Source organism: Fusarium keratoplasticum, chromosome 2 (genome assembly GCF_025433545.1).
Source record: "Fusarium keratoplasticum isolate Fu6.1 chromosome 2, whole genome shotgun sequence".
Lineage (NCBI taxonomy): Eukaryota > Fungi > Ascomycota > Sordariomycetes > Hypocreales > Nectriaceae > Fusarium > Fusarium keratoplasticum.
In genome coordinates this window covers 3,797,309-3,813,211 of record NC_070530.1, presented here as the reverse complement: position 1 = coordinate 3,813,211, position 15,903 = coordinate 3,797,309, and the positions used below count along the sequence as shown (strand labels likewise).

General features: G+C 54.1%; 6 protein-coding genes across 6 annotated transcripts; 3 read left to right on the top strand and 3 right to left on the bottom strand.

Moving 5' to 3' along the window:
• Positions 1–789: 789 nt before the first annotated feature.
• NCS57_00307400 (uncharacterized protein) lies at positions 790–2,781 on the top strand (the record flags this gene model as incomplete). Its single annotated transcript, XM_053053088.1, has 6 exons — positions 790–1,183; positions 1,236–1,378; positions 1,442–1,490; positions 1,573–1,737; positions 1,790–2,184; positions 2,242–2,781. 6 exons carry the CDS (start codon positions 790–792, stop codon positions 2,779–2,781), a joined length of 1,686 nt encoding a protein of 561 aa, XP_052918334.1.
• An 88-nt stretch (positions 2,782–2,869) lies between these two features.
• Positions 2,870–4,603, bottom strand: NCS57_00307300 (WW domain-containing protein; the record flags this gene model as incomplete). Its single annotated transcript, XM_053053087.1, has 1 exon — positions 2,870–4,603. One exon carries the CDS (start codon positions 4,601–4,603, stop codon positions 2,870–2,872), a length of 1,734 nt encoding a protein of 577 aa, XP_052918333.1.
• A 914-nt stretch (positions 4,604–5,517) lies between these two features.
• On the top strand, positions 5,518–6,632 carry NCS57_00307200 (uncharacterized protein; the record flags this gene model as incomplete). The annotated part of the gene is made up of 4 exons (XM_053053086.1): positions 5,518–5,583; positions 5,660–5,716; positions 5,769–5,862; positions 5,932–6,632. 4 exons carry the CDS (start codon positions 5,518–5,520, stop codon positions 6,630–6,632), a joined length of 918 nt encoding a protein of 305 aa, XP_052918332.1.
• A 229-nt stretch (positions 6,633–6,861) lies between these two features.
• On the bottom strand, positions 6,862–7,813 carry NCS57_00307100 (Proteasome subunit alpha type; the record flags this gene model as incomplete). Its single annotated transcript, XM_053053085.1, has 4 exons — positions 6,862–6,989; positions 7,043–7,461; positions 7,541–7,725; positions 7,790–7,813. 4 exons carry the CDS (start codon positions 7,811–7,813, stop codon positions 6,862–6,864), a joined length of 756 nt encoding a protein of 251 aa, XP_052918331.1.
• A 1,178-nt stretch (positions 7,814–8,991) lies between these two features.
• NCS57_00307000 (Transcription factor BYE1) lies at positions 8,992–11,670 on the top strand (the record flags this gene model as incomplete). Its single annotated transcript, XM_053053084.1, has 1 exon — positions 8,992–11,670. One exon carries the CDS (start codon positions 8,992–8,994, stop codon positions 11,668–11,670), a length of 2,679 nt encoding a protein of 892 aa, XP_052918330.1.
• A 709-nt stretch (positions 11,671–12,379) lies between these two features.
• On the bottom strand, positions 12,380–15,054 carry NCS57_00306900 (Zn(2)-C6 fungal-type domain-containing protein; the record flags this gene model as incomplete). The annotated part of the gene is made up of 4 exons (XM_053053083.1): positions 12,380–13,039; positions 13,095–13,338; positions 13,389–14,744; positions 14,888–15,054. 4 exons carry the CDS (start codon positions 15,052–15,054, stop codon positions 12,380–12,382), a joined length of 2,427 nt encoding a protein of 808 aa, XP_052918329.1.
• Positions 15,055–15,903: the final 849 nt, after the last annotated feature.

Here is a 15,903-nt window from a genome sequence, read left to right as displayed (position 1 = left end):
CTCTGGCACCTGTTCCAGGAGGAAATTCGAGAATAACCCTGTTCTTCGGGGCTCAGGCTTGTCCACAAGCGAGGACAAAGTGGACGATGTCCAAGTGGGACGCCAGGGATGTCACACCTAAGCAGGCAGAGGGGAGGGAATTCCGGGGTACATGTCAGCCTTACAGCCCTAAAGATGACAGCGGTTTTGCGAGATCACACATAAGCAACATGATTTGTCCGGAATCAGAGTTGAAGGATCGAGTTCCTTGTTTAGAACTTCTGTAATGGTGGGTGCCGGCCAGCGGACTCATTCCATGGAAACGGGCGTCCCATGCTGCGGCTCGGGATGACCCAGTTTCTAGCCCCCGAATCTCGACTGGGTCCCCAGAGCCTCCGAGCTCAATGATACGCTCAAAGCAGTCAAACGGTCCATCTCTAGTCGGAATATGCCTCGCGCAGGCTGAAATCACAGGGGGGACACCACCCACGTCCCGAGCATCTGGGCGGCCATGGCCAAGATTGGTCCCCAGTGGCGTCCCAGCATCTGCCTGTTCGGATGTGTTCGACAGCCACATTCCCGAGAATCTGGTCTGCCGTCAGATTCTTCTTCCCACTGACAGGTCACACTAGACGGGACGGCTAACTTACATACGATACTGACAAACGTGATGACAGCGGCATCAGTCCCGCGCTGACCAGAATACGGGAGGGGGAGAGAGGCTGAGGGAGAGGCTTTCATTGGACTGACACCCCAGAACTCCGTGGACTGGGTAGTCTAGGCAAATACACAATCGCGACTTTCTCGGCAATGCCTGCTTCTACGAAACGGTTGCCAAACGACGTACTGGGTCGAGATTTGGAGGATAAGAGACGGCCCATGCCTCGCTGCAGTTCGAGCAGTGTTCTCTCAGGAGCTTCGTTCTACAATCTACAGAGTTCGACAAGATTCACCTTGACTTGCTTCCTTACGACATCTTTCTACTGCAAACTGCAGCATATAGCAACAACAATGACCGACCAACATGTTCCTCGGGCGAACAAGACTCTTCCCGGTCATGGCAACACCTCTTCGCATGAGGATACCGCAGCACGGAGCAAGGCTCTGAACCAGAAGCTGGATGTGGCTCTGCTTCCTCTACTGTCTCTACTCTACTTGTTCAACGGTCTCGATCGTGGAAACGTTGGCAATGCTGAAACTCAAGGTATGCACCCGCAATATCTCGCTCTCCAGGCCGAGTTAACCAACAACCGTAGGCTTCACCACTGACATCGGTGCCAAGCCTGATGATCTCAACGAAGCCGTCTCGCTCTTCTTTGTGACGTTTGTCGTCCTCCAACCTGTTTCTGCGGCAGTGGGCCGATACATTGGAGCAAGGCATTGGATCCCGATCCTTATGGTAAGCTGATGAAGGAACTGCAAAGATCGGCGATTACCAATTGGATGCTGACGGACTTGATAGTTCGGCTGGGGCACTGTTACAGTCGGACAGGCGTTCATCAAGGGTCGTGGTATGTATCTTTTTTCTCTTCTCCCACGTTTTCTTCGGTTTGGGTGTAGCGGTTCCTCGTATGGATGCTGACTTGATTTCAGGGGCACTCATCGCCACCCGCTTGCTTATCGGGGCGTTTGAGGCAGGCTTCTATCCCAGTGCTGTAGCCTACTTGTCATTTTTCTATCCTCGATACGACTTTTGCGTCAGACTTGCTCTCTTTTACGGACAGTATGCCATTGCTGGTGCCTTCTCCGGATCCATCTGTGTGTTTCCCCCTCATATCACAGCCCCCTTATCCATACTCACACTTTCCAGCATACGGCATCTTCCACCTCAAGAATGGTCATCTGAAGAACTGGCAGTATCTGTTCATCATTGAGGGTGCCCTTACCTGCTTCTTCGCCGCCGTCGCATGGCTATGGCTCCCCAACGGTCCCGGCTCAGCATGGTTCCTCAGTCCTGATGAGCGTGCCCTCGCCGTTGAGCGGATGCAGCAGGACACTGCCGCGTATGTTGAGCACGAATACGGTGAGGACGGCATTGAGAAGAACCGCCTGAGCAAGAGGGACTTTATCGAGACGCTTAAGGACTGGAAGCTGTGGACTGTGTTGGTGCTCAACATCTGCGCAAGTGTTCCTAGCAGTGCATTCTCTGTATTCTTGCCTCTTGTTGTTCAGGGACTGGGCTATGAGTCTATTCTTGCCAACCTGGTATGTTACTCCCCCTTTTTTTTATACATAACATTGCATTAACCTTCTCCCTCTCAGATGACGGTTCCTCCCTTTGTCTGCGGTGCCCTTGGCCTCTATGCTTTCGCACTCAGCTCCGATCACTTCAAGGAGCGTGGCTACCATATTGTCGTCGGCATCCTCATTGCTGTTATCGGTCTCATCCCCGCCGTCACGGTATCCTCCTCGGTCGGACAGTACATCTCCCTCTGCGTTCTGCTCTCTGGCGTCTACATCTCCGCCCCTCTCACGATGGCGTGGCTCAGCGGCAACACCCCCGAGCCTGGCAAGCGCGCTCTCGTCCTGGGCGTCAACGGTTTTGGTAACCTGGGCGGCGTTGTTGGAGCACAGCTCTACAGGCAGCGATACCGTCCCGACTACAGGGTTCCTTTCTACGTGACGCTGGGTTTTCTCGCCGTGGCATTGATCGGCTATCTCTTGTATAGGTTCATGCTGCAGGCGGTTAACAAGCGCAAGGCAGCTCTTTTGAGCATGATGACGGAGGAGGAGGTTGAGAGTGAGAGGCTCAACGACCGACGATACGCTGACAAGAAGTTGACCTTTGTGTATGGACTGTAGTTGATGGTGTTGGTTTTGCAGCAGATGTATTTAGACGAGGCTCCCGCGAGACCATTGAAACGCTAGAAATGACTGATGAATACCGGCATCATGAAGATTCCTTCTCGGTTTCCTTCATGCTGGCCAATTGACTCTGTAATCCTTGCTTCCCCACATTCATCGCCATCTCCAGTTCCCTCTCTTCCTCTCTCAGCCGGGCCTTGCTGACTGCAACCTCGCGGTCCCGCTTCCTCCTCTGCTCCTCAACGGCCCGATTCCTATCCTCCAGGGCCTTTTGACGCTTCTCGCGCGCCTCCTGCTGCTTCTTCTTCTCCTCGTCGTCCTTGGCTGCGTCTGGGTCCTCGGGTGGCGGAGGCAGGTTGCTCACGTAAGCCTCGATCAAAGGATCGCGAACCTGGGGCTCAAGGGATATATACCGAATATCAGTAAGGATGGCGTCAGGTAAGCCGGTCGATAACGACTTGTTGTTAAGGAGGTGGATGGGCTGTGCCTTGAGCAGGGCAGTGAGGTCGGACTTGAGCTTTGACTGTGGCATCTTGAGTCGGCCGATGTGCTCTCGGTATGACTTTTCGCGATCCTTGTCGGTGATTTTGAGAGTCTTCATGACTTCCTCCTTCTTGTATTTCCTCTTGAACTCGGGCCAATAAAGCTTCGGCGTTGCCTTCTCCTGGAGGAATGCGAGCAGAGCAATACGAGGATCCCTCTTCTCCTGTCGGGCCCTTTGCTCCTTTAGCTCGGCAATCCTTTCTCGTGTCCACTCATCCCAGCATTCCCGGCGTGCCTTGGTAGTGCTCAAGGCGGTGTATCGCAAATCATCAATGATCTTTCCTTCTTCCAGTAGTTTCTCCCATGGACTGTAGGGGTTGATGTTGAAGTCGTTGAGCAGATCCTTAAACAGTGCTCTGGCGTCATCTTGTGTAAATGGCACGCCTTCAGCGCCTTCAGGCCATTCCTCGGCGTTGCCGTCATCATAGTCGCCAGGTTCCAGGCCATAGTCCTCTCCCATAGCTTGAAGTTGCGCGGCAAAGTCTGCTTCTGTGAACTCCATCGGCATATCCTCGTCCTCGTCCTCGGCTGCGTCTTCTTCGGTTCGCTGTCGTTTCGATGGGCGATCTTCATCGCCGTCATCGCCCTCGCCCTCGCCCTCGCCTTCGCCTTCGTCATCTGTCACCTCGACCTCCTCGTATTCGCTGTCATCCTCGTTCTCTTGGCCTGGCACTTCTGTCGTAGATGCCGCCGTGGGCTCGTCCTTCTTTTCATCCCTTTTGGCCTCTGGCTCTTCCACAGATAGTCTCTCTGCTTTCTTGCGAAGCCGTTCCTTGTCAAGCTCCAAGATTGCCGGCATCAGCTTCTCTGGAATGCGCCAGTAACTAGCATTCTTGACCGGGTTGTACACGAATCGCCTCGAGTACTTGGTGTATACTAAAATCCACGGTTCACAGCCTGGAATCGCTTCTTTCCTTCTGGGCTTGTCGACTGGCTGTGGACGTGGTCGACCCTCGAAACCTCCACGGCCACCTCCATGACCACCTCGCTGATGACTCTGCGGCCCTCCATGTTGCGTTTGGTTGAGTTGCGCCATATAAGCATTGGCGACGTTGGGATCGGCGAGGGAAGCCATAGAGCCATAGGCAGGGTAGGCGGATGCTGGTGGTTGCGCCGGCTGTGGTGGTGAGAGCTCGGTCCCTGGGCGCTTGTATGTCGACTCTTTCGTCTCGGAATTGTAGTAGTATGTATGGCCGGTCGGCGCCGTGTGTTCGGTCCATCCTGGAGGTAGCGGTGCCAGGGCCGCTGCTGATGGTTTATGTGTTGATTTGAGCATCTTGAGTCGTCGCGTCGCGTCGCAAGCTACACCATTAGAGGCAGTATTGAAATCGATGGGCCTCCAAAGAAAGGCCTGTACGCCGTAGAAGCTTGTAAGTGGTTGGAGGATCGCAGAGGAGAGTGCAGAAGGGATCGTGGGTTAAAACAAGAATTAAGTCAGGGTCATGATGATGTTCATGCCTGCGATGATCGCAAAGTTGAAGAATTCCGGAAGCTTGGGCCCTGAAAGAGTGGGTCGCGGTTGAAATGTGCTTACCCTAGAGACTCGCGCAGGCGCTTTTTAAACCAAGTTCAAGGCCATAAAGGTTCATAAAAGTAGTCGCCTTGTATTAGAAATAATGCATTGATATATCCCAAGTATACATGCTTGCATTGGTTATGGTATTTCCCTCGTGATGATCAGGTTATTGAGAAGATGTCTATGATGGGCGTGTTAAAGTCTCTCTGTACTTCACTGTGTAGTGGGTACCATCCAATCTCCAAGCAAAGAACCAAACGTCTTGGCATAAGAGAATAGTATCATCGAACGAATGATATCATGTCCAAGCTTGGAAAACGATGAATTATAGCTTCTGACCTGTTTTTAAAGACATTTATTGTCATTTGCTTCGTCTGAGCGAGTCAAGTATCAATGGTTCTGTTTTGAGCGGACCCAGAAATTCGGGGAGCTGGGGCCGGTTTCTTTTTCGAGACACCAACCTCGCCATCATCTCAGCTTACAATCTGTCAACTCTTCAACACCAGAGCGAATATCGCCACTGGCCCAACCATGACCTAGATACCCGCCCTGTGTGCTTTGTTTTCTCTCAATACCTGTATCTTTTAATCAGCTGGATCTTTGCTCTCTAAGACGCCCTCAATCAATGTTACGCGAGGATCTCAGTTGCGACCCCCCTGCGCCCATATTCCGTCATGGCTCCTGCTCATAGCTACGGCTCGTCCGGCGGGCCAATTTCATTCCTGCGAAGGCAATGGAGGGTATGTTGCTCGTGTGCATAACCAGATAAAAGAAAGCAGGAGACTGATTAGGTCTTTGTATTGTTGCATTCAATAGACAACTCATGCGCCCGACTATGTTGGCTTCGTCATCCTCTTGACGGGATGGATCTTGGTACGGACCTACATCACCTTTGGTGTACTCACACCCACTAACGCCTCGATAGATTGTCCTCTTTGTCAATCCGTTTCATCGCATGTTCTACATTAATGACCTGCGCATCTCATACCCCTTTGCTGTCAAGGAGCGTGTCCCCGTCTGTATGTCCCTCCTTTAACATCTCTAACCACATCCAGCCTACATATGAGACGTGAGTTGACAATATAAAGTTATGAACTTTGTATACGCCTTGTTCATCCCTCTTGGGGTCCTCATCGCCTACAACCTCTTCGCCAGGTCATCAGCTGCCAAGCACGAAGTCACCTATCTTTCGTTCCTCATCTCCATCGTCCTCACCTCCTTCATCACTGACATTATCAAGAACGCCGTGGGCCGGCCCCGTCCGGATTTGCTGGATCGCTGCAAACCTGCTGCTACTACAAAGGCCAACACTCTTGTTACCATCGAAGTCTGCACGGCACATGATGGTCACATTCTCCAGGAAGGCTGGCGATCTTTCCCCTCGGGTCACTCATCCTTCTCTTTTGCTGGTCTGGGATTTCTTAGCCTTTTCCTCGCCGGCCAACTTCACGTCTTCCGTTACTCAGCTGGAGGCCGCGATCTTAGCCGCGCCCTGATTTGCCTTCTGCCGCTCATTGGAGCTGCTCTCGTCGCCATATCCCGATGCGAGGACTACCGTCACGACGTTTACGATGTCTGCGTGGGCTCAGCTCTTGGCATGAGCATCGCATACTGGAGTTACCGACGACACTGGCCCCGGCTCTCTAGCCAACGATGCGATGAACCTTATCCGCCGCCGGGCGTTGATACCCAACCTGGCTGGCAACGAGTCACTGACGATGAGGAGGCAGCCAGGGTTGGGACAGATGTAGGATATGAGATGGATGATTTGAGAAATGCGCGACGCTGATACTGGGGACTTAGGCATAGTGGCGTACTTGTTTCAAACCGTTTGGCTTCATTCTGTTTGCCAGCCTGCTTTCACACCGCCGGAGCGAGCTTTGTATGCTCTTTAGACTTGACTTGGTCAGATTTGTTGTCTCGTCCTTTGGTCATTTCATGATATTATTGTACAGGGGCAGATTAGGGTGGCCCCGCTCCCCTCCTACCCATCTATCAAGAATCTATTGCCTTGGCCCCTACTTTTCCTCGGTTTCCTCGCTCTTTGCCAGATCGTGCTCCTTCAACAGCGCCGTGATCTCGTCGGCGCTCCACAGCCGGTGGTAGATCTTGCCGTCCTCGGTCTGTCCTACTGTTGCAAACTCGACTGGATGAGGGTTAGCTACATGACTCAATATAATTAATTGGGGAGTGACATACTCTTCTCGCTGCTGAGCTTAGTAGAGTCCATGGTCTTGCTCAGGACCTTGACGGCCATACCGCAAGCCTCCTTCAGGGTGCAATCCTCCTTGTAATCCTGCTTCAACAAGCTCTGTGCGCTAGCATTGTTGGCACCCGCGCTTGTAGCCTTCCAGCCACCGTAGTTGCCCGAGGGGTTGCTCAGGTAAAGCTGGAACTGTCTTCGAGGGTCCCACCCCGCATAGATGAAGGACACACCGAAGGGTCGCAGACCACCATGCTGAGTGTAGCCCTGCTTGAGATCGCAGAGTCGGCGGACGAGTTGCTCACAGGGGATATCTTCGTTGTAAGTGAGGAGGTATCGCTGGGCGGCTTGTCGAGCGTAGTTGATGAGGATGTTGGCATCGGCGGTCATTCCAGCAACAGCGCAGATCATGTTGCTAAACGATAGGCACCAGTCAGCAAGATCCATCCATCACATCAATGTCTTGATACAGAAGCAAAAAAAGATGGACGCACTCGTTCAGGATGTAGAGCTTCTCGGCCGAAGTGTCCTGCTCCAACAGCTTCGAGGTGACCTTTCGCTCGGCGGCCAGGACGATACCATCCTTGGCCAGGATACCAATGGCGGTACCGGCATGTGAGATGGCCTCTAGCGCATATTCGACCTGGTACAGGCGACCCTCTGGTGAGAAGATGGTTGTCTATCAGAACTGGTCAGCTTGGCGGGAGAGCTTCCAACTGCTGGAGCTTCAAGGGCACACGCACTCGGGAATCGTAGCGACGAGACATGATGGTGACGATCGGAGGGTAATACGGGTGATAGAGCGGAAGGGATGCAACTCTCCAGGCACGTCAAAGAGCAGGTCTACCAAAGTAGGAGGTTGCGGTGATTATTTGGTCGTTGGGGTTGAGGCGTGGGTTCGTTTACGTCGGTACAGCCCAGGTAGCCTGTGATGGAGCTCTAGGCCGCCGCGCCGCGTTAGCTTTCCTGTTGCTTAGTGTGCCTGGGCCTAGGCTGAGCATCGGTGCCTGAGGCCTTAACATTCTGGAGCGGGAGCCAATACGATTGGCTGTGTGGCTGCAAGGCTGACCAGCTCGATTCTCAGCGGTGACTAAGCCATTCTCACGTCAAGAGTCGCTGTCTGATTTATCAGGCATTTTACTCGCCACCAGGCACCAAACAGCTTCACCTGCCACCTCTAGCACCTGCCACCTCGAGCACCCGCCACCACATCAAGCGCAAGCTGTCGTAGGGCAGGAGTGGGTGGATGCCACTGCCGAAGTTTTCCACCTCCGCATAGAGCTCCCTTTCCCCCCTCCAACCCTGGGAAGCCAAAACCTCCCCTTTACATCATCACCACCTGGGAAGCCGTTTCTCAGACGGATCGCGACCATTTCGACTGATTTTTCCCGCCTGACGCGACACCCGGAGCCAGCGGATTCCGTCTTGGGTAACCCAGCAGAGCTCGCGCGCACTCGCAGCCTCGGCACGCGACCCGCTCCATCCTGCTGATATCGGATCGGCATCACGAACTAATCGTCGCGCGCCTTTTTCGGATTCTGTGACTCCTACTGCAAACCGCCATACTTTCGAATCCCTTTGCACATTACTCAACGCGGAGGAGATCTGTCTTTGAGCTTTGCGCCCACGATAATCCTTCTGTTTGGTGCTTCCGACAGCCAGTGCATCTCTTTGCGCCAAGGCGGATAGAAGTTGGAGAGCCAGACAAATCTGCGCGTGGATTTCCTGGGGAGAATTCGCCGTGATATAGTCGTGACTCTTAGTTGTCTCCCACGTAATTAGCTCAATGTCTGTCTGAGGGAATACGCCGTCCCACGCCTTGCTGCAACAGTAGACCCCTCCGTCTAACACGACTGCGCCGCCATTCACACATTATCACCCGACCTGGGAACGCGCCTCCCACTTGAAGACCGCTGTTTGTACACACATTCACACACCTCACACCATGTCCGGTAAGCGACAACGACCCGCCAATTCGTCTAGACGCCCAAAGGGTGCTGAGGACGATGCTCCTCCCCCAAAGCGCGACAAAACCAGCAGAAGCAGCCGTTCCAACAGATCAACTAATGTCAACAATTCAGGCGAAGCAGAACCTCGACGATCGGTGCGCGCCACCAAGGGCCAGCACACCAAATCCTTCGACGAACTTGAACCTGCGACCGTCCCCAAACGACGACAGACAAAAAAGACCAAGAAGGCTAAGGAGCAAGAGCAGGAGCAGGAGCAGCAGCAGGGGCAGGAAGAAGATGAGGAGGACGAGCTCATCCGCTGCGTCTGCGGCGCGACCGAGCAGGATGAGGATTCTGGCGAGGCTTGGATCGCCTGCGAAACCTGCGGCGCGTGGCAGCACAACGTTTGTGTCGGAGTGAGCTCGTTTGACGACGAGATCCCCGAGCATTACTGGTGCGAACAATGCCGACCCGAAGATCACAAGGAGCTCCTCGACGGTATGGCCAAGGGAGAAAAGCCTTGGGAGGCCCGGCGTCAAGCGCATGAAGAGGCCAAGAAGAAGAAGCGCGGCGGTCGCAAGGGCAAGAGCAAGCGACATAGCGAGACCAAGGACGAGGACAAGTCCAAGGCCAAGCCGTCTCCGGCCCCCGACGCCCCCAAAGAGAAGAAGGAGACCAAGACTGGGAAACGAAAGGCCCGAGAAGACTCCCACGACACTGATGGCAAGGTAAGTTGTCCCTTTGGTATCCCGCATGGACTTTGTCCGGTTGCTAACCCTGAGTGGCATGTGAAGACGACCAAGATCCGCCGCGTAGCCGAGAACGAAGCCGCGCCTGTGCCTACAGTGTCCTACATGCCTCCAGCAGACCTGGCCAAGGCGATCGGAGAGCTACCCAACCAGCGAATGGGACCAGCCAAGGCGTTGAACAAGTCTATCACTCATGTCTTGACCTCAATACAGAAGCAAGGCAACCTCCAGCTCGAGGAGGGCAGCACGATCGAGTCCAAGTCCGAGACGCTCGCTCTACAAATCGAACGTGCCGTCTTTGACACGCACCCTGTGACCAAGGGACAGAAGGAGTACAGCCAGCAGGTCAAAACACTGGCCTTCAACCTCAAGAACAACCCGGAACTGTGCCATGGACTTTTAGCTAGGACCCTTTCGCCTTCGGGCCTGGCGGTCATGACATCAGAGCAGCTTGCTTCGTCAGAGATGCAGAAGCAGACTGCCGAGATGAAGGCCAAGGCCGAAAAGCAGTCTATTTTCTACACATCCGAAACAGGACCTCGTGTACGACGAACACACAAGGGCGAAGAGGTTATCGACGACGAGTCGTTTGTTACTGACGCCCCAGTGCCTCTCCCTGCAGGTCCGCGTCGCCCACCGGTCCAGACCGTTAAGAAAGAGCCTGTCGGGGGAGACAAGCCGGACCTCGCTTCCCACCCAGCACAACATGACGATAAGCAACGATCACCGAGCCATCCCGATTTTGATATCACCAAGGTCTTCTCGAGTGTCAAGTCTCCGACTGCTTCTCAGAATCGCCGTCCATCAGCTCCCATAGCCCCGGCTAATGGCCCGGGTGTTGATGCTGATGTAGACCGGATGCTCCAAGAGGAGAACGAATCACCCCCGTACTCTCCTACTGAGGAGACTCAGGACCCCGACGTTATCTGGCGGGGTGCGTTGGCTATGAGCTCGATCGCGGACTTCCCAGCAACGGCCAAGCACATCGGCGGCGCTAACTTTGCCGCGGTTGGGCCATGGTCGAAACTGATTCCAAGACGAATGACAGTGGCTGGCCGCATCACGGAGCAGAGTGCCATAGAGTATCTCTGCAGTCTTCGCTACAGCAGCTTCACCGATATCATCGTTGTTAGCATTACACCCGTGTCTCCAGCTTCGCATGCCGAGTTTAACGCTCTCATCGACTACTTTGTGAGCAAGAAGCGGTATGGTGTGGTCGGGGACAAGGTCGTAGGAAATGTGCGAGACACGTATCTTGTGCCAGTTCCCCCTGGAGAGGATAATTATCCCGAGTTTATGCTCAACCTTGTTGACAACAAGATCCCAAAGACTCGCACTGAGCCGATGTTGTTGGCGGTCTTTGTGTATCGCAACGATCCTGAACAGCTTAAGCAACTGAAGGATAATGCCTCGAATCAACAAGATGCGAGCGCCCAGGGGTCGCCAACGCCGGCGGGACACGCTCAACGAAGTAACTCGACGGCGTCAGCAGGTCCTGCCTTCTCACCAGCAACACCTCAGGCGCCTCAGGGAGCATTCCCTCAGAGTTCGCCACCACCTCACCTGCATTCGATGACACCGGTACCCATCCCACAGCCGCCTCATACCCGACCAGTTGCGGCCCCAGCACCGACTGCACCTCCAGCCAGCCAGCCGCCGGCTCCGACGGAGATGTCGGAGGCACAAAAGTACCAGGCCCAGCAGGCCGGTACTGCTATGGCTCAAGAGATCCTTGGACCCCTGATTAGTGTTCCGACGGTTCAGTTCATCCTCCCCCAAGCGTGGCAGATGTCACGAAGGGAGTGGGAAGTGGTTCGGAAGATCTTTGAGCGAGATCCTCGCGCACGAGAAGATCTTCAACATCTTGGAACCCTCCTGGAGAGGGAGACGGCAAACGACAAGGCAGGAGCGCCTGCTGCTGCTTAACGACGGTGTTTATGGGACAAAGGGAAATGATACAGTTTTGGGACAAGAAAGAAAGGCCATGTAGAACTAGGGAGAGGGAGGCATCGTCTATTTCTTGAGGGACATACCCTTTTCTTTTTTCTTTTTTTTCGTGAATTCTGCGACACAAATTCCTGGGCAAGTATCTGCTTAGGCTTGTGAGGAAGAATAAACTGGCGCAATGTTGGATTTAAACGATATGCTAGGAAGGGGGTCTTCTACAACGAACAGCAGGATTATCATGTCAGTTATGGATGTTGTTTGAAGTGAATCAGGTTTGCTTTTCTTACGCGTTACTGCTTTTACTGGAAACATTGCATTCGTGATTTGATGTGAATGGTGGTTGGCACCCAGACCGGAAAGCTACCCATGGGAGCTCCTCGATGTCCGATGTTGGGCAGCCCGATTTGACTTGCAGCTTGGACCGTCGTAGTTCTTCTACTACATATTTGTCGATCCCAAGGACAGAGCCTAAGAAGACAAGGCAAGTATGGAGACTTGGTTCAGTGTCATTCCCCAGGGTGAGAGGTCAAGGGTAGCGAGGGTCAACCCATCTCCGAACACACCTGGATTGTGAAGGCTATTACATTTTATGTATTTATCAAATAGCTATTGAATGGCGTTCTATCGCCCTTGAAACCATCGCCAACCCTCCCGTATTGTTCCTAAATGCCTTTTTATTTGTAAAATGTTAAATGAGATATCCGCTGTATGATTGCCAATCACCGTCAATCCAAGAGACCAACTCATCATAGAGGATATGTCCCTGCTCAACGAGAATCGGCTGCTGGAGGGCCTCCGAAGTCAACTTCTCCGGCCATTGTTGTCCCATGTCTACAGTGGTCCGGTTCTCGATCGGATCGTAGGTCGTGGTGGCAGACTGCTGTGGCATGGCGTTGGAGCGTAGCGGTTCGAGATTGGTGTCGACTGGCGTCCGGAGGCGTCCAACGAGAACGCGAAGATCCCGAAGAACCGTTGCGCAGTCTCGACCGTAGTTGCTCCCAATCCGACTCTCATCCTCGAACCTGGCAATGACAAAGTCAAGGTCTTGACATAGGACTCTCTTATCCCTAGGCTCGGCGACCTCGTCATCTACTACTAGCTCCCGCAGCATCAAGCATATGGCGGCGTTGAAGATGAAGTGGAGACCGGCCTGGAGGAGCTTTCGGGGGTGATTGAGGGCTAGGATCTGGCGGGCGAGGCGGATGTTGTGGTCTGCTGCGGCGGTGCAGCGTTTGAGTTGAGGGAGCTGGGGATGGGAACGGAGAGAACATTGTCGCGTGACTAGTCTTTCTGCAAATGATTTCTTCACTGTAGCAAAGAAGAGGGGCCGAATGGTTAATATGATCAGCTTCAGACAGGTGTTAGTCGCAGATCCAACTATGGAGCAGGTTATTGGGGCTTGCCTGGTTGTAGCTCATATGTAGCAGACAACAAGCTGGATCATCGCTCAACCCTGTACTTGAGAGTTGAAGAGAGGGAGGGAGATTAAGATTCCACTCATCAAGCAGTCTGATGGCCTCTTCAAGGTTCCTAACCGGCCCTGTGTTGCCATCCCATGGAGAAACACGATATGTGTTGCACACAATATGTCCGGATATACGCGAAAGTTCAACATGAGCTTTTAGGCCATCGGCGGGAGGCATTCCTCTATGAAATAGTCAACAAAAGCTGCTCATGAGGTCTTGGTTCTGACTTACGGGGCGTCGCATGGAAGTTGAAGTCGGATGGCATCGTCCATGATAGTAGGGGGGCGTCCCATTAGGCAGCTCAAGTATCGATCGAGGACGTAGAGTGTCCAGAAGGCTCTTTTACCACCCTCGTCTGCCCATACTCGGTGGGCTCCATGCATGATGCTGATGTGCATGGCATTGCTAACACACATGTAGGCGGCATCTCGACGGTTCATCTCGATCAGGTAGAAGCCCATTAATGTTAACGTCGACACCTCGTTGCCGGTGAACCGTGTAATGTCGAGGGGGTTTCCTAGAAGAAGGCGGGCACGACTGAAGTAGTACTCGCTCAGATGAGAGTCTACAGTCAAGTCCTGGGGTGGTGTCGCAGTGGCTTGAGACACGACGGCAAAGGCAGTATGATAGAAGGCGAGATGGCGGCACTTGTTTAAGCGGGCGAGAGGAGTGTCTCGTTCCATGGGAGGGAGGATGGGCGCTGATGAGAGGTCTCCCCACCAGTAGATACCTCCGCTTTGCCAGTTACCGTTACCGTCCTGGAGGAAGCATCGTAGCTCGGAGAGCATATATTCCATTTCAGGCCGGGGAGGGAACCAGAAAGGGTCGACATCTCGGTCGTGTAAAGGTCGTGAGTCGTATGTTTGATAGCGGCCAAGGCTGGATAAGAATGCACTGCCGTCAGAACCTGGACGAAGATTCTGATATGCGAGAGGTAGGACGGTTGTCATGAATTCCTTCAAGTAGTCGAGAAACGTTGCGCCGCTTGTCTCGCCGAGGAAGCGGGCGTGTCCATCAGGATCGTGAAGCAACCGGCCCTCAGTCGATACGCCATCTTCATCGTCCTGTCGATGGTGATGAACTTGGACAATGGGAGGCGCGGCAAGCTGAGGGAATGGGGTATCCTGGAATTGAACTTGGGGCAACGGCTGATGCTGGTATTGCCGTTGTAGGTCGGTTTGCTGAGGCGGAGGGAGTTCAGATGGTGCCCGGACGAGCTGAACCTGACCATCGACAGCCGCCGTCACAGCGATAACACTAGGCTGCACGCTGGACAGTGGCGTCCTGGCTGCTTCACTTGCGGCCAAGCCCCCAGTAGCCTGATAAGGGTCCGAACGACCAAGTAAGCTGAGCAGCTCGTGGCGCCTCGTGGCATCAGGCACGGCGCTGGAGATGGCTTCGGGTACCGTATCCTGCAGGGCTCGCTCGTACAGGTCGACCTTGCGCCTCAGGTCCTCCAGCTCAGAACGCGTAATGGTGACCTTTTCAACGGGCACGGGATACACGCATTCACGCGAGGACGAGCTGCACTGGCGACAAGGACGTTCGCCTGAGCAGCGTACTCTGCGGATATTACAGGCATTGCACCTTGGGAGAGACACGACATGTTAGACAGGGTAAGATCTCTTGTGTTTACGGAATCTGGGACATGCATGTAGATGGATGGAGGCTTGTGGTGGATACATGAAGGGAGAGACAGACGGATTAAAGAGACTCAAACCTCGACTTACGCTGTTACAACGCGTTTGCGCCGTTCTGGAGCAACCTTGTGTCGACGTGGATTCACGGGAAGACGCTGCAGCGGCGGAGCAGCACCAGTACCAGTAGGCTGAGGTGACGGCGACGCTGCTGGACCCGAAGCCCCAGAGCCGGCGCCGGCGCCGTCGAGCCGCCGCATGGCAGCGTAGACAAGGTAGTGTAGCGTAGCGTAATACAAGTCCCGCGGGGGGAGAGCCAGTAAGTCGTCAGTCAGGCTGTCATCCACGTAGCTGACGGACGGCGTGCCGAGGTCAGGATTGGATACCTCTCAGAGTCGTGTGCCTTGGCTGGGGCTGGGCTGCGTCTGCGCTGCGTGTGCTGGGCTGCTGAGCTGATCCGATCCGTGATTAATGCTGGCTGGCTGGCTGCAAATGGATAGCTTCTAGCCCGCCCGCGCTGTCAAGTCAAAACTCCGCTCCGCTTTCCGTCCCACTCGATCGATGCGATACGTCAACGAAGGATGGGGTCATTTGCCGGCCGGAGGATGGGTTCTGCTCTCGGCTTCTGGTCTCTGTCTCGGAGCGTAGCGTCACGGGATGGATGAATAATGGACAGAGTCTTCCAATCCCAGCTTCAGAAGGAAGGAGGACGGAAAAAAAAGGCTCGTTCGCTTCATGACCCTGGCCAGCTCTGACCGTCTTTGACCCCCTGGTTAGAATCGAATCCACCCCGACACGACACGACACGACAGACAATTCGTCGAAGCGTCACACGAAGATGCATTCTGGGCAAGAGCTCTCTGGGCACTCTGGAAGAAGAGCCAGGCCTACCTACCTGGGGTCCTATGGCCCTTGTCCTGGGCACAAACGCTAACAGCACATGGGCTGAACTGTTCACAGGTCAAAGAGCCACGGAGCCGAGGCAATGGGATGGCAATTGTCCTTGCATGAGGAGGCGGGAAAAAACAAACCCAAGAGGCGTCAGAAAAAGAGGCGCCTGAAAGAGAGTTGCAGCACAGCACAGCACAGCAGTTAACAAGGAGTCACAA